The sequence below is a fragment of the Taudactylus pleione genome, unplaced genomic scaffold, assembly GCF_031769625.1.
Source record: "Taudactylus pleione unplaced genomic scaffold, aTauple2 ptg000502l, whole genome shotgun sequence".
NCBI classification, from domain to species: Eukaryota; Metazoa; Chordata; class Amphibia; order Anura; family Myobatrachidae; genus Taudactylus; species Taudactylus pleione.
The window spans coordinates 239,260-264,981 of NW_028284904.1; the positions used below are offsets into that span (position 1 = coordinate 239,260).

General features: G+C 49.7%; 1 protein-coding gene across 1 annotated transcript in view; it reads right to left on the reverse strand.

Annotated features, from left to right (window-relative positions):
- Positions 1-25,722, reverse strand: part of ZMAT4 (zinc finger matrin-type 4) — a 577,993-nt gene that overhangs the window by 10,441 nt on the left and 541,830 nt on the right. The window contains exon 7 of the mRNA XM_088449955.1: positions 23,769-23,899. Coding sequence (XP_088306081.1) covers positions 23,769-23,899 — 131 coding nt within the window. The remainder of the gene's footprint in view (positions 1-23,768; positions 23,900-25,722) is intronic.

A 25,722-nucleotide genomic window follows, 5' to 3' on the forward strand; every position in this document is an offset into this window, starting at 1 on the left:
GCACACGGGCCCCTGGGTCCAGGGGGCCCCCGCACTGCACACCCTGCACCCATGCGGTTACTTACCTCTTCGGAGTCCCACGTCAGCGCGGGGTCCGGCGCTGCGGCCATTTTCCCGTCGTTTATGCATGCGCAGTACAGGGAAAATGGCTGCCGCGGCCATTTTCCCGGTGACCTGCGCATAGTCTATAGACTATGGGTGGACTCTAGTGCCCAGAGTCTATAACTCCGGCACTGGCCGCGCACAGCTCAGTGCGCTGCCGGCTGCCGGGCAGAGAGGAGGGGTCCCGTGTCGGAGACTGCACATGGACCCCTTCCTCTCTAGAAACGCCCCTGCTGGCAGGTATGTAAGCGCATGTACTAAGTGACTGATGTTTACGCCACAAATTATACCTGTAATAGATGGAATGATCTCATGTTTACAAATGACATTCGCCACAAATAATCACTGCTGTATTCATTTACACAAAATGTATGTACATTTCCTGAGATAAAATAAGGGAAACCGGGCGCATTTATTATTGATTCTGCGCGGCCAAGAGATGTTGAGCTTCATCTGGGGAAAATGAAATTTTGTTTAAAAATTGTAAATCAGCCCTGAAGTAAATAAGGCGGGAATCTAATCAAGTCTAATCCTGGATTACTTTCTAAACAGGATCAAAGCATCGAGCAAAGTCAGATCATTACATCAAAATGCAATGATGTCTCAGGGATTAGCGTACATGACAAACTAACATGGCTCTGCCGGCCTGTTACAGGGATGGACGCTACTGGCACCAGCTGTGTAAAAATATGCAAAAGCCGCAGGAGCATACTTGCCTACCCTCCCGATTTGGTCGGGAGCCTCCCGAAAATCGGGTGCCGCTCCCGACCTCCCGGAAAAGCAGGCAAGCCTCCCGCGATCAGCGACACGTCCGGCCCCCCCTGCACTTACTATAAAAATCCCGGCAGCGGAGGGGCCAGTGACGCGATTCGCGCTGAATCGCGTCATCACAGCCCCGCCCCCTGCCTCACAATGCCTTTAAAACCGGCATTGTAAAGAGGGGGGGGCGGAGCCGCGATGACGCGATCGCGATGACACCCCCCTTGCTTTGCCCCAAAATGCACGTCACCGCCGGGCCACGCCCCCTTTTCGCCGCGACCCGCCCCCCGCCGAGAAAGCCTGACAGCTCCCTCCCGGAAGGAGGGAGTGAAACGTCGGCATGTATGCGCAGGAGGCGACTTGTGTAAAAAGACGCCCACTGCCGGCTTCTGTGATCCGTTTCTGTGTCTGAAGACGCAGTGTGGGATCACCATCACGACCATCGACAGGCATCGGCCATCTGCGTAACCCCAAGGTTACTCAGTATGTCCGACCAATCTCCACCGCTGAGGCCAGTAAATCTGTGTTGGAAGACGCAGTCACTGACACTCCAGAGACAAAACGCCTCCGTTTTCTGCAACGGCCCCGTCTCCCCCCCGAAAAATAGCTGCAGCCTCTCAAGTATCGCCAGGGCCGGCTCCAGGTCAACTAGCACCCTGTGCGAGAAATCGTGGAGCGCCCCCCCCCTCCCCCGATCCAAATGCAGATATTGTGCCCCCCCCAGTCACAGTTCAGCCCTCCCCTACCCTCAGCAAATGCTCGCTGCATAGCAGCCAGTCCCCTCCTCTTACCCTTCAGCAGAGGCCCCCCTCCTCAATCAGCAGTGTGTCAGCACCTGTAGCTCAAATTAATTAAATACAATAATATTCAATTTCAGCCCCACTGCAGGAGTTCATGCAGCTTTGCCAGTACCGCTGTACCATCTGTGTCTGTGCCAACACCGCAGTTCACTCCTGTCCCGAGTCCTCCTCCCACCAAAACCCCTGCAGGTACCAGCCACTGCCTACCGGACTCTGAGCCATTCACTGCAGTGCACTGTGGCTGTCAATGACAGTCCAGATTTCTCACTGCCGGCTGCTGCTGCTTTATCGTGGTTGGCAAGCAGGGCAAGACTGGGACTACAAATAGGCCCTGGCATTTGAAACACACAGGCCCACCTCACGTCAGCATCTGGCTCCTGGCATAGACCCCTCCCCTTACTATTCCTAACTCCTCCTACTTTGTGTATGCTTTTACCAAAGTAATTAATATTAGAACAACATACAAGTATACATCATTCTCTGCATTAAAATACACATGAAAGAGTTCACCCTGTAGGGTATTCATACATGTGCCATAGTCAGACATTTGATTGGTTTCTGTAAGGTAAAACTGGCACTACATTGGTGTACATCACACACACAAGAAAAGGGAAGGCATTTTCCCAGTTGACCAAGCCCTGGCTTAGCAATTGTAGAGGATTAGATAGTGATCACTGTAGCAACTTTTTAGGACAGGGGTGCTAAACGCAGAGGATGATACATTTGTGCCACCAAAGCAGAACCGTATTTACAGTTTGGTGCCATGTACATAAAAAGCATTGCTGCCAGCATCCAAAACTGAATTGAGAGAGTGCGCCAAAGGCGCGTGCAGAAAAAAACAGGTTACGTTCTCACTGGGAGGGGCATGACCACTCAATAGTACCCCCAATGTAGTGTCCCATTGTACAGAACAGTAATGCCCCTTGGTCACGTTACATCACACACTAGAGCCCATTCACTTTATGCCACACAGTACAGTAATACTCCTTATAAACATTATGAAACACAGTAATGCCCCTTATTACACATTATTCCACAGAGCTCTCACCCTGACAACATATACCTCATACAGCTCTTCCCCCTGACATAACTCGCCTCCTCAAACCATCTCTCTCAAACAGCTCTCCACCTGACACCATGCCCACTCTGTGAAGGGCATCTAGATGCTGCCCTGACACCATATCCCTTACGCAGCTCTCCCCCTGACACCATGCCCGCTCTGTGAAGGGCATCTAGATGCTGCCCTGACACCATATGCTTTATGCAGCTCTCCCCCTGACACCATGCCCGCTCTGTGAAGGGCATCTAGATGCTGCCCTGACACCATATGCTTTATGCAGCTCTCCCCCTGACACCATGCCCGCTCTGTGAAGGGCATCTAGATGCTGCCCTGACACCATATGCTTTATGCAGCTCTCCCCCTGACACCATGCCCGCTCTTTGAAGGGCATCTACATGCGCCATGAAACCATATCCCTTACGCAGCTCTCCCCCTGACACCATGCCCACTCTGTGAAGGGCATCTAGATGCTGCCCTGACACCATATGCTTTATGCAGCTCTCCCCGACACCATGCCCACTCTGTGAAGGGCATCTAGATGCTGCCCTGACACCATATGCTTTAAGCAGCTCTCCCCCTGACACCATGCCCGCTCTGTGAAGGGCATCTAGATGCTGCCCTGACACCATATGCTTTATGCAGCTCTCCCCCTGACACCATGCCCGCTCTTTGAAGGGCATCTACATGCGCCATGAAACCATATCCCTTACGCAGCTCTCCCCCTCACAGCTCTTCCTCTGACACTGCTTATCCCTCACAAAGTTTTTCCCCTGACACTGCTATCCATCACGTGGCTTCCCACCCTCAAGCAGCTCTTTCCAACTTACCTCCAGGCTCATGCCGTCCTCAGAATGCCTCCTTCCCCACTGTCACTGATATTGGCGTCCGCGTGGGTCCGGTCCTCTTCCTCTTGTCACAACAGCTCCTTTGCAGGAAAGACGATGACAGACGCGCAATGACGTCACTGCGTCGTCACATTCCGGCCAGCGCAATTCGATGGGGACTGAGGGGGGAAGGCTGTGTCTCTACCTAGCGCTGGCCGCCAGCTACACTACACAATGTGTAGTACACATCTATATAAGAGGTGCGGCGGTGGGTGGCAGCGGCTCGCTGCACAGCAGGACAGGTTTCAATCAGGCAGCCACAGCACTGCCTGTATAGAGTGCTGTGTCCAGGTACACTAATGATGCTGCCCCCCCTCCCCACCTCGGCGGCGCCGGCCGGACCAGCCCAGCTGCCAGATGGGAGGTCTGGCCCTGTCGGCAAGGCATGTGACTGTGGTTCTCCTCTGCCTTTGTCTTCCTCCTCCTTTGTTGTTGGCGCAGGCAACCAACTAGAGCAATGCACGGGCAGGGATGACATTAAATGCCAGGAAGTGGTTTGGTTACGCGGCTGCCCGGCGCTGGCATATTCAGGCGGAGTCTGTCACTTAGTGACTGTGACAGACTCACTGCTGGGAGGGAAATCAGCAGGGCGAACAGAGGGGAATAGGCGCGCCCAAAAAGGGTGACGCCTTTGTGCGGCCGCTCAGGTGGAACATGCTTAGAGCCGGCCCTGAGTATCACGGTACAGACACAGTAAGAATTATAAACATTGGACAGCAGCGGCCGAATCAGTCCAGGCTATGAGACCTATTCATCATCACTTCACTTTTACAAAACCAGGTGAAAATACACAGGGCTGTCTACCAAGGTAAATAGAAAGCAAAGGGAGACACACAGCATGATGCACGTGCAATTCCAATAGAAGTCATTCACCAAACTGGAAAATGTGAGTTAGCTGGTATCCAGTGAAGGCTCCAGAGGTGGGGCTGCAGCACAGTCCAAAATTAAAATAGGGGAGTCACACCAACTGCTGTTCCAAACATCGCCAGCCAGGAGTCACTGGCAGGTGGTGTAGCTCCCCTATTTGAATTTTGGACCTCTGGAGCCTCCACTGCTAGTATCACAGATATCTCCTCTGGTGGAATGGCCCGCTGTCCCCATACACTAGTATCACAGATATCTTCTGCTTACCTTCCTCTCCCGGAATGGCCCGCTGTCCCCATACACTAGTATCACAGATATCTCCTACTTACCTACCTCTGGCGGAATGGCCCGCTGTCCCCATACACTAGTATCACAGATATCTCCTACTTACCTTCCTCTCCCGGATGGCCCGCTGTCCCAATACACTAGTATCACAGATATCTCCTACTTACCTTCCTCTGGCGGAATGGCCCGCTGTCCCCATACACTAGTATCACAGATATCTCCTGCTTAACTTCCTCTAGCGGAATGGCTCGCTGTCCCCATACACTAGTATCACAGATATCTCCTGCTTAACTTCCTCTAGCGGAATGGCCTGCTGTCCCCATACACTAGTATCACAGATATCTTCTGCTTACCTTCATCTGGCGGAATGGCTCGCTGTCCCCATACAATAGTATCACAGATATCTCCTGCTTACCTTCCTCTGGCAGAATGGCCTGCTGTCCCCATACACTAGTATCACAGATATCTCCTGCTTACCTTCCTCTGGCGGAATGGCCCGCTCTCCCCATACACTAGTATCACAGATATATCCAGCTTACCTTCTTCTGGTGGAATGGCCCGATGTCCCCATACACTAGTATGACAGATATCTCCTGCTTACCTTCCTCTGGTGGAATGGCCAGCTGTCCCCATACACTATTAACACAGATATCTCCTGCTAACCTTCCTCTCCCGAAATGGCCCGCTATTCCCATACACTAGTATCACAGATATCTCCTGCTTACCTTCCTCTCCCGGAATGGCCCGCGACCCCATACACTAGTTTCACAGATATCTCCTGCTTACTTTCCTCTCCTGGAATGGCCCGCTGTCCTCATACACTAGTATCACAGATATCTCCGGCTTACCTTTCTCTCCTGGAATGGCCCGCTGTCCCCATACACTAGTATCACAGATATCTCCTACTTACCTTCCTCTGGCAGAATGGCCTGCTGTCCCCATACACTAGTATCACAGATATATCCAGCTTACCTTCTTCTGGCGGAATGGCCCGATGTCCCCATACACTTGTATTACAGATATCTCCTGCTTACCTTCCTCTGGCGGAATGGCCCGCTGTCCCCATACACTATTAACACAGATATCTCCTGCTAACCTTCCTCTCCAGAAATGGCCTGCTATTCCCATACACTAGTATCACAGATATCTCCTGCTTACTTTCCTCTCCTGGAATGGCCCGCTGTCCCCATACACTAGTATCACAGATATCTCCGGCTTACCTTTCTCTCCTGGAATGGCCCGCTGTCCCCATACACTAGTATCACAGATATCTCCTACTTACCTTCCTCTCCTGGAATGACCCGCTGTCCCCATACACTAGTATCACAGATATCTCCTATTTACTTTCCTCTGGCGGAATGGCCGCTGTCCCCATACACTAGTATCACAGATATCTCCTGCTTACCTTCCTCTGGCGGAATGGCCGCTGTCCCCATACACTAGTATCACAGATATCTCCTGCTTACCTTCCTCTGGCAGAATGGCCCGCTGTCCCCATACACTAGTATCACAGATATCTCCTGCTTACCTTCCTCTGGCGGAATGGCCGCTGTCCCCATACACTAGTATCACAGATATCTCCTGCTTACATTCGCCCATAGATGTGTATGACAATCTCCAGAGCAAGCGCAGTGTAACGCTCCAAATCCATCCGTGAAACTGACTTATATTTAATAGTGACTGTGCCAGGGCTGTCTACCAAGGCAAATGGAACGCAAAGGGAGACACGCAGCATAATGCACGTGCAATTCCAATAGAAGTAATTTACCAAACTGGAAAATGTGGGACTTTTAGCCTTTTATTTAATGATTAAGGGGACTATTCATCATCACTTATTTTTCCAAAAGATTCTGAAAATTAACATTTTCACATATTTTTGTGAATAATAAGTGTCAGGGTTATTCATCCAGTACCAAAAAAGCATTTTTTTCAGAACTTGATGGTGTTACTGTCAGTACTGAACGCCACTCTGTGATGGCGTTCAGCCCCAGGCTGCTGTTTACATGGCAGCCTATGAAGATTTACCGTATATACTCGAGTATAAGCTGACTTTTTCAGCACATTTTTTGTGCTGAAAAAGTACCCCCTCGGCTTATACTCGAGTGAAGTGTAGCGCTGACCGGACGGAGTTCGGTCAGCGCTACACAGCACAAACACACAGCTGCCGGAGCCGGCAGCTGTGTGTTTGCTGTAATCAGCAGACGCTGAGAGTCTGTCAGACTCTCAGCGGCTGCTGCTGCTCCCACTGCGGGAGCCATCTTCTGGCTCCCGCAGTGGGTAATGGGAGACATGTCGTCATGACGACGTCTCTCCCATGCAAAGCGGCCGAAGGAGCGGATAGCGGCGGGACCAGGAGCGGGAGTTTCAGGTAAGTGATTTTTTTATTTTTATTCTTACTACGTCTCTACTGGGGGACTACAAGGGGCACTAAAAGGGGTTATTACCACTGGGGGAACTACTAGGGGGGGGATTACTAGAGGGGGCACTAAAAGGTAGGATTACCACTGGGGGTACTACCAGGGGGGAATTACTACAGGGGGCACTAAAAGGGATTATTACCACTGGGGGAACTACCAGGGGGGGATTACTACAGGGGGAACTACCAGGGGGGGATTACTACAGGGGGCACTACCAGGGGGGGGATTACTACAGGGGGCACTAAAAGGGGGGATTACTACTGGAGGCACTGAAAGGGGGGATTACCACTGGGGGCACAACCAGGGGGAATTACTACTGGGGGCACTACCAGCTGCTGCCATTTCCCACCCTAGGCTTATACTCAGTCAATCAGTTTTCTCATTTTTTTGTGGTAAAAGTAGGTACCTCGGCTTATATTCGGGTCGACTTATACTCGAGTATATACGGTACAAGGCAGCCACAGTGTCTGCACTGCAAAGCCCCTGAGCTCTCACCCTGGAGCACTGCAGACATGTGGCCACACTCACTGGCCGAAGACACCAACGCAACGCAAAAGGTGAGAGGATATGCGGCAGGGAAGGGGGGGCACCCACAGGGGGAGGGGGGTCGGACACCCGTGGGGGGAGCCGACAACGAACAGCCGCCGGGGACATTGGACATCCGCGGGAGGGGGTGTGTGCAACAAATACCCGGGAGGGAGGTGGGCCGGATCGGACACCAGAGGCGATGCAGGGGGTAAGAGGTGAGCCAGCAGGGGAATTAGAGGGGGGGGGAGCCATGCAGCAGTGAGGAAATCCTTATGGATACCTCAGCTGCATGGGGAAAAGTATCACTTTTCCAAGAGCTGACTCCGCAAAAAGAGCAGCTTTTCGGAAGTGATACCTATGTTATGATGAATGCCTCCAAAACATCTTTTAAAATCGCAGCGAGTTTAAAACATAATTGTCACTAGTGATAATTATGTCATGATGAATAGGTCCCTATGTCTGTTTTTATTGACTTGTGCACTGATTAGCGATGGTTGGACTTAGGCGCCTCGCAAAGGCGCAATGGAGCCGAACCTGAAGCTCCACTTGAAGAAAAAAAAAGATTCAAAAAAAGTTGTGTTCAAAGAACAAAGCATGTTCTCAGTGATGTTCTTCTGTTATCACGTGAGATGGCAGAACAAGGATTGTTAAACAGGTTTCTCCAAGTAAAGCCGATGGTGACCACTATTGGGGGTAACCAATTAGATGCGATAACCCTTTTTTTTTTCCTGTAAACCCACGGTCACATGGTACAATTTTCGTGAGATAACGTTTCTACCTATACTATTATATCCTGTATTCAGAGAAAACTTCGTCATTTTCCTCCAGAGAATTTTTCTTCGATTTTCGTTTTCTTGAGAAAAGAAATCTGAATAGTAAAACACTGGCTGTTTGCGGAAAAGCTATCCAATTAGAAGCGAGCGAGAATTTTTCGGGGGTTTGGGCTGGTTTTATCAGCGATTTCTTTTCACCACCCAATTTTTGGCTGAAAATGCCTGGACTGGTGCAGAACCACTGGTACTGTATATGGGGGTGCTGTATGAATGGGACATGTATATGAGGGTGCTGTATGAATGGGACAGGTATATGGGGGTGCTGTATGAGAGGCGCAGGTACTGTATATGGGGGTGCTGTATGAATGGGACAGGTAAATGGGGGTGCTGTATGCATGGGCCAGGTATATGGGGATGCTGTATGAGAGGCACAGGTACTGTATATGGGGGTGCTGTATGAATGGGCCAGGTATATGGGGGTGCTGTATGAGAGGCACAGGTACTGTATATGAGGGTGCTGTATGAATGGGACATGTATATGGGGGTGCTGTATGAGAGGAACAGGTACTGTATATGGGGGTGCTGTATGAGAGGCACAGGTACTGTATATGAGGGTGCTGTATGAATGGGACATGTATATGGGGGTGCTGTATGAGTGGGAAAACAAGAGATATGGTAAGAACTTACCTTTGTTATCTCTGTTTCTACGAAGTCCATAGGGTCCACAGGGTTGACCTTGGGGTATAGCTGGATCTGGATCCACGGGCACCACGCAGTTAAAGCTTTCACTGCTCCCAGGATGTACTTGGGTCCATCCTCCTCTATACCCCGCCCCCGAGCCACAGGCACCTCAGTTGGTAAGCAGCCAAGGCCGGAGGAGGAGACTAAACAGAGAGAAGGAAGACTGGAACACACAAGAACTCACAGAAATGGGAGACGGAAAACCGGTGACCAGCAACACAGCCCATTTGAAGCCAGGTGCGTCAGGGCGGGGGCCCTGTGGACCCTATGGACTTCGTAGAAACAGAGATAACAAAGGTAAGTTCTTACCATATCTCTTGTTTTCTACCTCAGGGTCCAAAGGGAGTCCACAGGGTTGACCTTGGGGATGTCCCAAAGCAGTCCAACTAAGGGCGGGGACGCTCCTGAGCAGAAAGGAGAATCCTGCGGCCGAAGGATGCATCCTGAGAGGCAAAAGTGTCAAACGCATAAAACCTCAAAAATGTCTGAATTGAAGACCAAGTGGCTGCCTTGCACAGCTGAACAGCGGAGGCACCACGTCTAGCAGCCCAAGAAGGACCCACAGACCGAGTGGAATGAGCCTTAACAGAGACTGGAACAGGTAAATGTTCCTGTATATAAGCCTCCCTAATAACAGAACAAAGCCAACGGGCTAACGTTCGCTTGTTGGCAGGCCAACCCCTCTTATGAAAACCAAAGAGGACAAACAAGGAATCGGACTTTCTTACAGAAGCCGTCCGATCAACATAAACTCTGAGAGCACGGACAACGTCCAACGAAGCCTCACCAGCTGTAAGATCAGGAGATTGAAAAGCTGGTACCACAAGTTCCTGATTGATGTGGAACTTAGAGACTACTTTAGGCAAAAACTCAGGACGAGTATGAAGCACAGCCCTGTCCTGGTGAAAAATTAGGAAGGGGAGACTACAGGAAAGTGCCCCCAACTTGGATACCCTCCTGGCCGAACCAATTGCCAGGAGAAACACAGTTTTCAGTGTTAACCACTTGAGGTCAAAGGACTCAAGAGGCTCAAAGGGAGGTCCATGCAGGACCCGAAGAACCACCGCCAAGTCCCATGGAGCCACTGGAGGCACAAAGGGAGGTTGAATTCTAAGAACACCGGGAAAAAGGTGTGAACATCAGGCAAGGTAGCGATCCGACATTGGAACCATACAGACAGAGCCGATACATGAACCTTCAGGGAAGCAAGACGTAAGCCCAGATCAAGACCTGACTGCAGAAATGCCAAAATCCTAGAAACCTTGAATACCTGAGGATCAAAGTTTCTGGACTCACACCACTGAAAGTGAGTGTGCCACACTCTGTGGTAAATCCGTGCAGAGGCAGGCTTACGTGCCCTCAGCATGATACTGATGACAGAGTTAGAAAAACCCCGGGACCTTAAGACGGCTGTCTCAAGAGCCACGCCGTCAAAGACAGCCGACCCAGATCTGGGTAAAGGCAGTGCCCCTGAGACAGCAGGTCCCGACGCTGAGGCAGAAGGAACGGAGCGTCTATGGACAAGCTCCTGAGGTCGGAGTACCAAGGACGTCTGGGCCATGCTGGGGCCACCAGCAGAAACGTGCCCCCATCCTGTTTGATTTTTCTGAGTACCCGAGGTAGCAGGGAGATCGGAGGGAACAGGTACGCTAGGTGAAACGTCCATTTCACAGACAGCGCGTCCACTAGGCTTGCGCCTGCATCTCTTGTCCTTGAGCCGTACATGGGCAACTTGCAGTTGTGACGGGAGGCCATCGAGTCCAACTCCGGCAGTCCCCATTTGTCCACGAGAAGTTGAAACACCTCTGGGTGAAGCGACCATTCCCCGGGATGCACGTCGTGACGGCTGAGGAAGTCCGCCTCCCAATTGAGGACTCCTGGGATGAAGACTGCCGAGATTGCCGGAAGGTGGCACGCTGCCCAAGCCAGGATCTGAGACACCTCCGACATCGCAGCTCGACTGCGAGTCCCTCCCTGGTGATTTATGTACGCCACTGTGGTAGCGTTGTCCGATTGCACCTGAACTGCTCTTCCGTGAAGAACGGTGCCTGACGACAGTAGAGCATGGTACACTACCCGCAGCTCTAGAACGTTTATGGGAAGGACGGCTTCCTCCGCCGACCAACGGCCCTGAAGAGACAACGAGCCGGTCACTGCCTCCCAACCCCGGAGACTGGCATCTGTTGTAAGCAGAACCCAGTCCGGGATCCAAAAGGGGCGACCCTGGATGAGATGAGCTGACTGAAGCCACCACGCCAGAGGCCGGCGCACATCCGGGGACAAGACCAGCATCTGAGAACGGATCCGGTGAGATAACCCGTTCCACTCCGAAAGAATCTGCTCCTGCAGGGGCCTGGAATGGAACTGGGCAAACTCCACTATGTCGAATGTCGACACCATGGACCCCAGGACTCTCATTGCCTAATGGACCGACACCATGCCGCTGCTCAGGCAACTGTGTATCCTCAGTTGTAGGGAAGACACCTTTTCCGGAGTCAAGAAAATCCTTTGTTGACAAGAATCCAGAAGTGCTCCCAGATGGACCGTCCATTGTGATGGGATCAGAGATGACTTCTTCTAATTTATCAACCACCCGTGTGCTTGAAGACAAGCAATGGTCAGGTGGAGATGTCGAAGAAGCACCTCCGGGGAGCTTGCCAGCAGTAGACGATCGTCCAGGTACGGCAGCAGCCGTATACCCTGATCCCGAAGGTGGGCAGCCATAACTGCCATCACCTTGGTGAACACCCTCAGAGCCGTGGAAAGGCCGAAAGGCAACTCCTGAAACTGGTAGTGATGGTCCAGGATAGCAAACCTCAGATACCGCAGATGTGCCAGTGCTATGGGCACATGGAGATAGGTGTCCTGGATATCGAGGGAGACCATGTAATCCCTGGGTTCCATCGCCAGAATGATGGAACGTAACATTTCCATCCTGAACTTGGGAACTCTGAGGTATGTGTTCAGAGACTTCAAATTCAGGATAGGGCGATGAGAACCATTGGGTTTCTGCACCAGAAACAGAATAGAATAGTACCCCGTCCCGCGCTGAGACTGCGGAAAGGGAACAATGACCCCTGAATCTGGACAGCTTTGGTCTTGACCAGAGAAGGACTCGTGCAGAAAAACAGGTGGGGTGGCCTGAACCGAAAAGACAGGGCGTACCTCTGAGAGACTACTTCTCGAACCCAGGCATCCGTGGTGGTATTGCGCCAACACTGGGCGAATTGGAGAAGTCGGCCTCCCACTCTGGGGTCCCCCAGAGAGAGGCCCGTCCCATCAGGCAGCAGGTTTATCCTCCTGCTTGGAAGAAGGGCGTCGAGCACTCCATGCCTGCTTCTTGGGCTTGGGTGCGGCCTTGGTCGCCGAATGTCTCGGGAAGGACTGACCCTTGGCCTTACCCTGAACCCGAAAGGACCGAAAAGCAGAGCTCCTCACTTTAGCCGGCGCAGAGGCTGAAGGGAGGAAAGCCGACTTGGACTTAGCCAAGGTATCAACTATCTTGTCCAATCTGGACCAAATAGCAATTCTCCATTAAAAGGCAAGGCCTCTAGACCCTTTTTAGAGTCTGCATCAGCCCTCCAGGACCTCAACCACAGGAACCGCCGAGCAGACACAGCTGCAGCCGAAACCCTAGAAGTTAGCAGACTGGCATCCAAAGACGCTTCCCCAATATAGGAAGCTGCATCCCTCATCTGTCCCACTAATGCTCTCTGGATATCCGGAGCATCATCAGTAAAGGTATCCTCCAAGGCATTGGCCCAGTTCTCAATGGCTTTAGCCACCCAGGAGATAGCCATGGACGGGTGAGCCACTGCCCCGGAAAGAGAGTAAATGGACTTTAAACAAGTCTCCACCTTCCTGTCCGTGGGATCCTTTAAAGAGGAGATAGATGGCAATGGCAGCGTTGTGCTTTTGATCAAACGGGTGACGTGGGAATCCACCGCCGGCGGAGTCTCCCATTTCCTGCAATGAGCTTCAGGAAAAGGATAATTTGACGCCAACCTCTTCTGAGGCAGGAACCTCTTACTAGGTAATCGCCAGGTCGCCGCCATATGATCCGTTAATTGATCAGACAGGGGAAACACATTCGAAGTTACCTTGGCTTTTTTAAAATTAGGGAACTTCGACCTAGGAGCCGGTGCATATCCTCTATATGGAGGATAGCTCGCACCGCCCTAACTAATGCTGGAACATTAATGGAGGACTTAGCCTCCACCTCCTGCCCCATGGCATCAGAGTCAGAGTCCTCGTGGATCTCTCCGTCATCTGAGGACACTTCTGAGTCCGACAACTGCGCAGCCGGTGAACTCACGACAGGACGCTTGGACGCCCTTGGTGGCACATCACTTTGCAACATCGACTGAAACGCCGAGGATGAGGCCGCCAGACTCTGTACAGAGCTGGAGAGAACATCCACCCAAGGTGGAGGAACCGTCTGAGGAAAACTCTGAAAAGGCACCACAGACTGCTGCGTCACAGGAGGAGACTGGACATACACAGGCAGTCCCGAATAAGGACCCACAGTCTGGGCCCCAGGGGGAGACTGCAATATTTACGGAATACCCGGGGAATGGGGGATGGTGGGCTGGGGCAACACTCTAGAAGGGACCGCTGATGGGACCGATAACCGGTCCGCAATGGACGCCAGCACCTGTGAAAACATTGCCCAAGGAGGGTCCTGTGATACAGGGGGTTTAGAGGGGCCCAGTACCAGCTGGCACCGCCCGCACAGACCATCCTGAGATAAATCCTCCCCATCAATTCCAGCAGCACAGCGTCTGCAGGAAAACAACACAGGAGCCACGGAGTGCTCAGTCCCCTCATCAGACATGATCCTGTAAATACACAAAAAATACGTATCACCAGAGGAATAACGGTGTTAACACCCGCGCACTCACCAGTATGCAACACAAACAGCCCAGATATGGTACTGTGTAGCACACAACAATATGTGACTGACCCCACAAATACGTGATTTATATGTGAGGGTATCAGAAAAACGCCCTTCCCCCACACACCTGCCGGGCCGTAGGAGAAGGAAAGGGATAGGTATAAGCTGACAGTAAGTAGAAATAAGTCACAGACAGGCAGCACTAGCAATAGTCACATACAATGCAGAAAAGTTATACTCACTGCACCTTCCGCTACAATCAACCGCCCAGATTCAGTGTCTGGGAGGGCTATAGCGCTGTGTACACTTTCCTTTAGCAGGGGAGAGGTACACAGGGGGACCGGTCCACTTGATACAGCACGCGGCGACCCGTGGCTTACCTGATCCCCGGCGATCCGGCAGCAGTCACAGGGAGTCCCCAGAGCCCGGCTAGTACAAACTCTGGGGTCCCGCCGCAATCCCCAGATCTGTACTGGCGTCGCGGCGCCAGCGGGGAGAAGGAGCAGCAGCGTGGACATCCAAAAGGACAGTCTGATGCTGCTGCTCTGATAGTGTAAAAAAAAAAAAAATTTATCTTCCGGCCGGGCACCAACTAAAACTGAGGTGCCTGTGGCTCGGGGGCGGGGTATAGAGGAGGACGGACCCAAGTGTATCCTGGGAGCAGTGTAAGCTTTAACTGCGTGGTGCCCGTGGATCCAGATCCAGCTACACCCCAAGGTCAACCCTGTGGACCCCCTATGGACCCTGAAGTAGAAAGGTACTGTATATGGGGATGCTGTATGAGAGGCACAGGTACTGTATATGGGGGTGCTGTATGAGAGGAACAGGTACTGTATATGGGGGTGCTGTATGAGAGGAACAGGTACTGTATATGGGGGTGCTGCATGAATGGGACAGGTATATGGGGGTGCTGTATGAGAGGAACAGGTACTGTATATGGAGGTGCTGCATGAATGGGACATGTATATGGGGGTGCTGTATGAATGGGACAGGTATATAGGGATGCTGTATGAGAGGCACAGGTACTGTATATGGGGGTGCTGTATGAACGGGCCAGGTATATGGGTGTGCTGTATGAGAGGCACAGGTACTGTATATGGGGATGCTGTATGAGAGGCACAGGTACTGTATATGGGGGTGCTGTATGAATGGGACAGGTATATGGGAATGCTGTATGAGAGGCACAGGTACTGTATATGAGGGTGCTGTATGAATGGGACAGGTAAATGGGGGTGCTGTATGAGAGGCACAGGTACTGTATATGGGGATGCTGTATGAATGGGACATATATATGGGGGTGCTGTATGAATGGGACAGGTATATGGGGATGCTGTATGAGAGGCACAGGTACTGTATATGGGGGTGCTGTATGAATGGGACAGGTATATGGGGATGCTGTATGAGAGACACAGGTACTGTATATGGGGGTACTGTATGAGAGGCACTGGTACTGTATATGGGGATGCTGTATGAGAGACACAGGTACTGTATATGGGGATGCTGTATGAGAAGCACAGGTACTGTATATGGGGATGCTGTATGAGAGGCACAGGTACTGTATATGGGGGTGCTGTATAAATGGGACAGGTATATGGGGATGCGGTATGAGAGGCACAGGTACTGTATATGGGGGTGCTGTATGAATGGGACATGTATATAGGGATGCTGTATGAGAGGCACAGGTACTGTATATGGGGATGCTGTATGAGAGGCACAGGTACTGTATATGGGGATGCTGTATGAGAGGCACAGGTACTGTATATGGGGGTGCTGTATGAGAGGCACAGGTACTGTATATGGGGATGCTGTATGAGAGGCACAGGTACTGTATATGGGGATGCTGTATGAGAGGCACAGGTACTGTATATGGGGATGCTGTATGAGAGGCACAGGTACTGTATATGGGGGTGCTGTATAAATGGGACAGGTATATGGGGATGCGGTATGAGAGGCACAGGTACTGTATATGGGGGTGCTGTATGAATGAGACATGTATATGGGGATGCTGTATGAGAGGCACATGTACTGTATATGGGGATGCTGTATGAGAGGCACAGGTACTGTATATGGGGATGCTGTATGAGAGGCACAGGTACTGTATATGGGGGTGCTGTATGAGAGGCACAGGTACTGTATATGGGGATGCTGTATGAGAGGCACAGGTACTGTATATGGGGATGCTGTATGAGGGCCACAGGTACTGTATACGGGGATGCTGTATGAGAGGCACAGGTACTGTATATGGGGGTGCTGTATAAATGGGACAGGTATATGGGGATGCGGTATGAGAGGCACAGGTACTGTATATGGGGGTGCTGTATGAATGAGACATGTATATGGGGATGCTGTATGAGAGGCACATGTACTGTATATGGGGATGCTATATGAGAGGCACAGGTACTGTATATGGGGATGCTGTATGAGAGGCACAGGTACTGTATATGGGGGTGCTGTATGAGAGGCACAGGTACTGTATATGGGGATGCTGTATGAGAGGCACAGGTACTGTATATGGGGATGCTGTATGAGAGGCACAGGTACTGTATATGGGGATGCTGTATGAGAGGCACAGGTACTGTATATGGGGGTGCTGTATAAATGGGACAGGTATATGGGGATGCGGTATGAGAGGCACAGGTACTGTATATGGGGATGCTGTATGAGAGGCACATGTACTGTATATGGGGATGCTGTATGAGAGGCACAGGTACTGTATATGGGGATGCTGTATGAGAGGCACAGGTACTGTATATAGGGGTGCTGTATGAATGGGCCAGGTATATGGGGATGCTGTATGAGAGGCACAGGTACTGTATATGGGGGTGCTGTATGAATGGGACAGGTATATGGGGATGTGGTATGAGAGCCACAGGTACTGTATATGGGGGTGCTGTATGAGAGGCACAGGTACTGTATATGGGGGTGCTGTATGAATGGGACAGGTATATGGGGATGCGGTATGAGAGGCACAGGTACTGTATATGGGGGTGCTGTATGAATGGGACAGGTATATGGGGATGCTGTATAAGAGGCACAGGTACTGTATATGGGGATGCTGTATGAGAGGCACAGGTACTGTATATGGGGGTGCTGTATGAATGGGACAGGTATATGGGGATGCTGTATGAGAGGCACAGGTACTGTATATGAGGGTGCTGTATGAGAGGCACAGGTACTGTATATGGGGGTGCTGTATGAATGGGACAGGTATATGGGGATGCTGTATGAGAGGCACAGGTACTGTATATGGGGGTGCTGTATGAATGGGACAGGTATATGGGGATGCTGTATGAGAGGCACAGGTACTGTATATGGGGGTGCTGTATGAATGGGACAGGTATATGGGGATGCTGTATAAGAGGCACAGGTACTGTATATGGGGATGCTGTATGAGAGGCACAGGTACTGTATATGGGGGTGCTGTATGAATGGGACAGGTATATGGGGATGCTGTATGAGAGGCACAGGTACTGTATATGAGGGTGCTGTATGAGAGGCACAGGTACTGTATATGGGGGTGCTGTATGAATGGGACAGGTATATGGGGATGCTGTATGAGAGGCACAGGTACTGTATATGGGGGTGCTGTATGAATGGGACAGGTATATGGGGATGCTGTATGAGAGGCACAGGTACTGTATATGGGGATGCTGTATGAGAGGCACAGGTACTGTATATGGGGGTGCTGTATGAATGGGCCAGGTATATGGGGATGCTGTATGAGAGGCACAGGTACTGTATATGGGGGTGCTGTATGAATGGGACAGGTATATGGGGATGCGGTATGAGAGCCACAGGTACTGTATATGGGGGTTCTGTATGAGAGGCACAGGTACTGTATATGGGGGTGCTGTATGAATGGGACAGGTATATGGGGATGCGGTATGAGAGGCACAGGTACTGTATATGGGGGTGCTGTATGAGAGGCACAGGTACTGTATATGGGGGTGCTGTATGAATGGGACAGGTATATGGGGATGCTGTATAAGAGGCACAGGTACTGTATATGGGGGTGCTGTATGAATGGGACAGGTATATGGGGATGCTGTATGAGAGGCACAGGTACTGTATATGAGGGTGCTGTATGAGAGGCACAGGTACTGTATATGGGGGTGCTGTATGAATGGGACAGGTATATGGGGATGCTGTATGAGAGGCACAGGTACTGTATATGGGGGTGCTGTATGAATGGGACATGTATATGAGGGTGCTGTATGAATGGGACAGGTATATGGGGATGCTGTATGAGAGCCACAGGTACTGTATATGGGGGTGCTGTATGAGAGGAACAGGTACTGTATATAGGGGTGCTGTATGAATGGGACAGGTATATGGGGATGCGGTATGAGAGGCACAGGTACTGTATATGGGGATGCTGTATGAATGGGACAGGTATATGGGGATGCGGTATGAGAGGCACAGGTACTGTATATGGGGGTGCTGTATGAATGGGACATGTATATGGGGATGCTGTATGAGAGTCACAGGTACTGTATATGGGGGTGCTATATGAATGGGACATGTATATGGGGATGCTGTATGAGAGGCACAGGTACTGAATATGGGGGTGCTGTATGAATGGGACATGTATATGGGGATGCTGTAAAGGTGTATTTAAGATTGCAGTTAGGTATTAGAGGCAAATTTTGAAGGTTTTTTAAAAGTGGCTTAAAAATAAATTACCCAAATATACACTTATATCCATTTTTATGCACCCCCAATTTAAATAGAACATTTATTATGCAAGAAAACACTTGTTTTCTTTCATTATTTGACCGCTGTCATTTCCACCTCACCTTTGTGACTCTTCAAGCGGGCAAGGCCAGGACTAATCTACCTAGCCACTTCATCTGTAGCATCCAAGAGTGGTGCATACATACTAAACATACTAAACATACTAAACGTACTAAAGTGGAATAAACGTTCTCAGGTAAAATTATGCAATGTTGTGAACTGTGTAGGCAAGCAGTGGTCAAAATGGTGCAAGGACTACGCCCCAGTAGCCCTTAAATAGTGCGAGGTAACGGCGGGAAAGCGATAAGTCCTCGCTACGCAGTCGCATGATTGGTCTGTATACGGGAGATCTTTACTGAAGCTTGCTTACAATTGTATACCGTGAAAACGACAAAACCGAAAGTACAGGTTGAGTCTCCCATATCCAAATATTCCGAAATACGGAATAATTTTTGCATGACCGAGATAATGAAACCTTTGATTTTTGATGGTTCAATGTACACAAACTTTGTCTAAGGCACAAATTATTAAAAATATTGTACAAAATTACCTTCAGGCTCTCTGTATAAGGTGTATATGAAACATAAATGAATTTCATTTCTGTACACAAACTTTGCTTGAGCCATAAAATTATTGAAAATATTGTATATAATGACCTGCAGGCTGTGTGTATAAGGTTCATATAACACATAAATGCATTCTGTGTGTATATTGGGGTCCCATTCACAATATATTTCATTATGATATACAAATATTCCAAAATACGGAATATTCCGTTATCCAAAATGCCCCCGGTCCCAAGCATTTTGGATATGGGAGACTCACCCTGTATTAGTTTTATCACGATAGCCTCAAAAACTAAATAATCAGGAGAATAGCGGAAATATCGTATCTAATTGGATCCCCCTTTATGTTGTCGTTGGCCATCATTTTTGCACATCTCAGTCACAGATCAAAATACCCAAACTATCTACTGCAATGGACCATGTAAGTGCAGGTTGGGGAAATACACTTTAATTCTTAACTGATCCAGGCGAACAACCAACAAAACCAGTGGCAAGCAACTTTCAGCAGTCGCAAAGATATCAGAATATGTATAAGGGAAAAAATATGTCTTGGTTGGTTCGGACCGTGCATTACGCAGATCAGCGCAAGGCCAATTTTCCCTGGGGTTGTATATTAATTATTGTTTTAAATTTGTATTACTACTTGAAAAACCAGGCCTCAAGATTTGCAGTGACTATAATAGTCCCTACACCCGCATTCCATAGCGTTATATGTTGGTTTTATGCTCTTTAAATGTTTTTTCCCACAGATGTAAGCTGGTTACATACGATAAAACGTTATGTTCAGACCTAGAAGACTTATTACTTCTACATTCCACTGATGTTACCGGAAAGATAGATCTGTATCTGCTCCGAGCCATTCCAATACCCCGTAATTATCTGTCAGAGTGCCTGACAACCATTAGTAATAAAATGCAGGTACATTTATCCTCACTGTTTCAGGGCAAAGATAATGCAGAATAATACTTTCAAATAATCAGATTGTAACGGAGATAATTCCGGCATGAAATGAAGCCGATTGTAAAACTCCATTAACTTTAGTTTTTCTTTTCAATGTCTGGAAGTAGAAGAGTCTCGTCAAGCGGTTTATATTTCCCGTCCTTACAGTAGGAATCGTAGTGTGTTTCTTAGTTAAGCTCCTGACATTTTTACAGATATCTGGGAATGTGTTAAGTTATCCTTCTTTATAATTTGTATTTTCGGATTAGTGGCCCGGGACTATCATGTAGTGCAGCTGATCAGGACATACCTTTGCTGTATTTTAACCACTTTATTTTATCAGCAGGTTGTATGAGCTAGTGATGCCAATACAGGTGCCTATTGATCAAACGATAAATAGCCCGGTAACCATGTGGAAACGCATATTTAAGTTACCGGGCCATTCATCATCAGGGGTCCGTTAGGACCCCTTGGTGTTCAGCAAGCTCCAAAAACTTTCAGTTTTCGGAGTTTGCTGCCAAGAACAAGCGTCATCTTCAGACGGCGATTGCTCTCGTAGCCCTCATCCTTCCTATGGGAAGTAGTTTCGGGGATGTTAAGAAGGATCTGAGCGGATCCCTCCGCCGACTCCTCACTACCTCCCCGGCAGCTTTGTGCATGCATGGCCCGAGATCACACGTGCGTAGCCGGGACGACGGGAGCAGGTAAGTATTATTCTACCTAACTAACTGCAATACTAACCTCAGGGACAACTGCTTTTCTGGGCAGTTGTCCCCTTACCGGAGCAATGAAGAATTGTCACGTTTCCCCCACTGCGAGTTGGATACTTAAGAGATCAATCCTTCATCATTGGAGGCCATACGGCCTTCGATGATGAAAAGGCCCCACAAACTTTAAACATTACTATCTTTTTTTAACCATTTCACTGTTCTGATGGCCTGATTCAAAGATGGATGCTGCTAGCATCGCTGCGTCAGGAGGCGTCTGATGACAAAAGACACCTCCTGCCAGCATTGCACATCCCAAGGCTGCGTTTAAAGACACAGACTCGTCATCAGTTGCAGTCATCGTCCATCTAAGTAAGCTTAAGCTTACTCACAATGGGCATCGGGACTGCCCTGTCGGCGGCAGGAAATCTGCGTGGGAAGATGCAGACCCTGGCCTCGGCATGCCTAAAAAAAAGGGGGGAAAACGAGCCGCCCTCTTCTTTCCCCCAAATGGATGCAGCATGTCAATCTGCGGCTTTGGGGGCAACTGCGAGTGAACACACAGACGGAGTCCTGCACATACACGGTACACTTCCTAAGCGGTATGTCCTGCGCAATTTCAGAGAAGTACGCAAACAATCGTTTAGGATTTTGACTGCATTTTCTAACCATACACTGAGTAAGTACATTTACGTGTTTTTTTTAACATGTTATAGAGATGTGTGGTGACCACTTTTGGTTTTGGTTTTGGTTCTGGTTCCGGATTCATCTCCGTGTTTTGTGTTTTGGATCTGCATTCTTTTTTTTTTTTAATAAATAAACAGCTAAATGGCGTAATTTTGACCTATTAGCATGCAATCCAAAACCCGAGTTCCGAACCACAGGACGATCCGAACCGGCACTTGGTTTGACTCTGTACCCCTAAATTTGGTTGTTGCCGGTTTCCTGAGAACCGGATCCACACATCTCTAACGTATTATTTGGAAATGAAAGAACTGGCCCTGGATTAATCACACTGTAACCCACCTACGCTCTGCACAGTTCTTATTAATTAGCCGTCAGACTAGTGTCACTTACATGTGCTATTACCTATGTAGATACATACGGAGCTATTTCAGAGATGACAATTAATGATGAGTCAAAAATTCTCTGGATGGTCTACAAATGGATTTCCCAGTCTATCTTATCTAATTGTTTTTTAACCTATGCCGCATATTTGAATGATAATTTCTCGATCTATTTAAATATTTTATTTATTTGTAGCTCCACCGAGAGAATTTACAGCGAGTCATTTTCTGTACCGGTAGTGTGGGCTCAGGAGGAGAAGGAGAATATGTCTCCGCCAGTGAGAAATGAAAGTGTTTCCTAACAGGATTCCATTAAAAATAAAACACTTAAAAATAGGATTTCATCTGCATTCCCCCTACACATTTCTATATCTGTGCACAAACCGTGAGACATTTAGAAAACCTGGCAGTGGGCGGAAGCATCTGTGAAATACGTTACATAGGATATATTTATAATATTTACACTCATAAGATACTAAATTAAGACATAGTGCTGTCAGTGCCATTAACAAAAGGTGAATGTAGAGTATGCTGGTGTGAGGTTCCTACAACCATCTGTGGGCCTGATTCGGATTTTGGGCCTGATTCAGACCCGCTCGCGAGCGCATTGCGCACGCAAGCGGGTCGATGGTGGGCCATTGCGCATGTATGGTGTGCGCGAGCCCCGGAGCGAGTGAGATATCACTCGCTCCGGGGCTCGCTACAAGATGGGGCAGCTGTCGATGTTGATCGACAGCTCGCCTCGTTTTGTAGGCGGGGAGGGGGGGTGGCTGCACAAACGGAGGCGTTCCCGAAGGAACGCCTGCCGTTTGTGGGCGGCCCTACTGACATCACTAGTGATGTCAGTAGTGGACTTACTGCTCTATTGGAGCAGGAAGTTCACTGGGGCTTGCGAGACCTGAGACCCTACCACAAGGGTCTTCTCGCAAGCCCGATGGTCGCGATAATCGCGACCATCGCCAGGCCGCATGCACAGGCTGTGGGTGGTCACCCACAGCTGTGCGAGCGGCCTGGAGGCCAATCAAAAAAAAATTATAGGGACGCCCTGATTCAGAGCGAGCGCACGCAAATAGCGTGTGCCTCTGAATCAGGCCCTTTGTAGGCAAACCCGATGGTTTACGTTCAAGTCCGATGTTTTGGGATCTGTGCACGCATCCGGTATGCACATGTGTGCAAAAGGGTCCTGCGTGATTGCTGGCAGTGTCCCTCCTTAGCCGCAACATGATTGACATGCTGTGGCATTTGGGGGCGGACACCAGGACCGTTCTAAAAAAACGGGGGGAGGGGAGTCGTGTTCGTTTTGCCCATGGTCAGTGTCGCTGGATGCAGACTTCCTGGGCCCAGCTGACAAGTAAGCTCCGGCTTATGCGGACTGGCCAAGGGCTGCGACCGGTCGCGGTGGTTTTCTAATGCTGCGTCTTTGGATACAGCCCTTAGATTGCAGATGCAGCTAGGAAGTGTCTATATCCTACAGAGGTCTCTTGCTGCATTTGCATTTTAGTTGTGCGGTATTGCGATACCGGCCATATCATATACAGGCTCTGTATTTCCTGCAGTATTTGTGTCCATTACTCTCCATGTACTGACAAAACAGCTGCATATCAACATCAAACGAAAACAAGACACAATAGATAACGCTGATACGCACCGTCCTTTGCCAGTCTTTTCTGCGCGCTGGTCCTGGTGAGGAAGGCGCTTCTCGGCTGTCTCTGCTCATCAGCGGAATTCTGCAGATTCCCTTCTCCATTTAATTTGGTTCCATCTGATATGTTGTTTGCACTAGAGATAACAAAAAAGGAAAACTCAATTACTATGTTAGGGGAACAGATTCTATCGCGCGTAGCCACAGTTAATATATTAAACACACACGGACAAGGCTGCAAGTCTACTTTCCGAATATGAATCTATGTAATTCCGTCTGATGGGGTTTGAGTGGTAAAAGAATGAAATGTTCCTGGTAATTACAATATTAAAGTGTTGTAGTGGGAATGGTAATTCTTCCCTTTGTGAAGCGAATCAATAGCTATAGTTAAATATATTATTTACACATAGCACGATAATTATTCACATTATATTATACATTATTCATTACACGGGTAATGAGATTCCCATGTTTGCATTAGTACGGCGGCACGCTGCATTGCTGTTCCCGGCTAATCTCTTCTCGATTTTAAACTCAAAGGTAATGTTTTTAAGGTCGCTCGCCCATAGGTATTCATGAATACAAATGAATATATACAGTGTACTGTATATTTGAAGAGAATTTGCTCAGACAGCTGAATTCCACATTAGCTCGAACCGCAAATGAATCTGTTATGAATCAAAAGCGATCCGTCTGAAAAAAGGCGATTCGTCACACGGTATGTAGTCAGGAAGCCGACGGTCTAAATGCCGACCACCGGCTTCCCGACTATAATCATATCCCAACAAGGGACTAATGATAGGCGTCGAAATCCCGATGCCTATCATTATCCCTACATCGGGACCCCGGGTGAGGATAGCCGCGGAGGGGGAGGGCTAGGTTAGGGGCTCCTGGGGGGGAATTAGGGTTAGGCAGCCCCCCAGAATGGTTAGGGTCAGGCTAGGGGAAGGAGGGGTTAGGGTTAGGCACTCTCGGGGGGAGGTTAGGGTTAGGCACCCCTAAAGGAGGGTACGGGTTGGGGGGGGGATGGTTAGCAGAAATACTTACCCTGTCGGGATCTTCTAGTGCTGGTCTTCCGGTGTTGGGATTTGAACTCATACCGATTCCTATCACAGACGGGCAACTCTGCACGGGTTGGGTACGCGATCCCGGCACTGATAATGTTGCCGGTCAGAAACCCGGCAGAGTAATCTTGAAGGTTGCAAATCTTCATGCATGGAAGTAAGTATCCTAAACTTTCCCCTAACCCCAGTGCCAGACAGTCTAACCCTCCCTCCCTCCCGCAGACTGACCCTAATCCTCTCCTCCCGCAGCCTAACCCTAAACCAAACCCTAACCCTAATACTTACCGTTGGGATCGCAGTCGCCAGGATTCTGACCGCCAGCATTGTGTGCGCCAAGATGCCGACTACATCCCACTCTGCGCAGCTAGTGCTTAAGTCAAGACACAATTTATAAACTCTATACAGCTGCCATCACGCTACGCAGGGGCGTTTCTAGAGAGGAGGTGGCCTGTGTGCAGTCTTCGTCACGGGCCCCCTCGTCTCCGTGCGGCGGCCGGCAGTGCACTGAGTGGTGCGTGACCAGCGCCGCACTTATAGACCCTGGACACTACAATGTGCCCAGAGTCTATAGCGCATGTGCAGGTCACCGGGCGGCCATTTTACCTGTACTGCGCATGCGCAAACGATGGGAAAATGTCCACCGCCCATTTTCCAGCCGTTTTTTTTACAATGCAGACACCGGCACCGACGTGGGACTCCGGAGAGGTATGTATGATATGGGTGCAGTGTGTGTGGCGTGGGCCCCCCTTGGACCCAGGGACCCGTGTGTCCCGCACACCCTGCACCCATTATAAATACGCGTTTGACGCTATGTCCCATCAGCTCAAAGAGTAGATGCAACCGAGCTGCTTATGACTCTGGCTGGAACATTGTAGCTTTGGAGCATGCACAGTTCT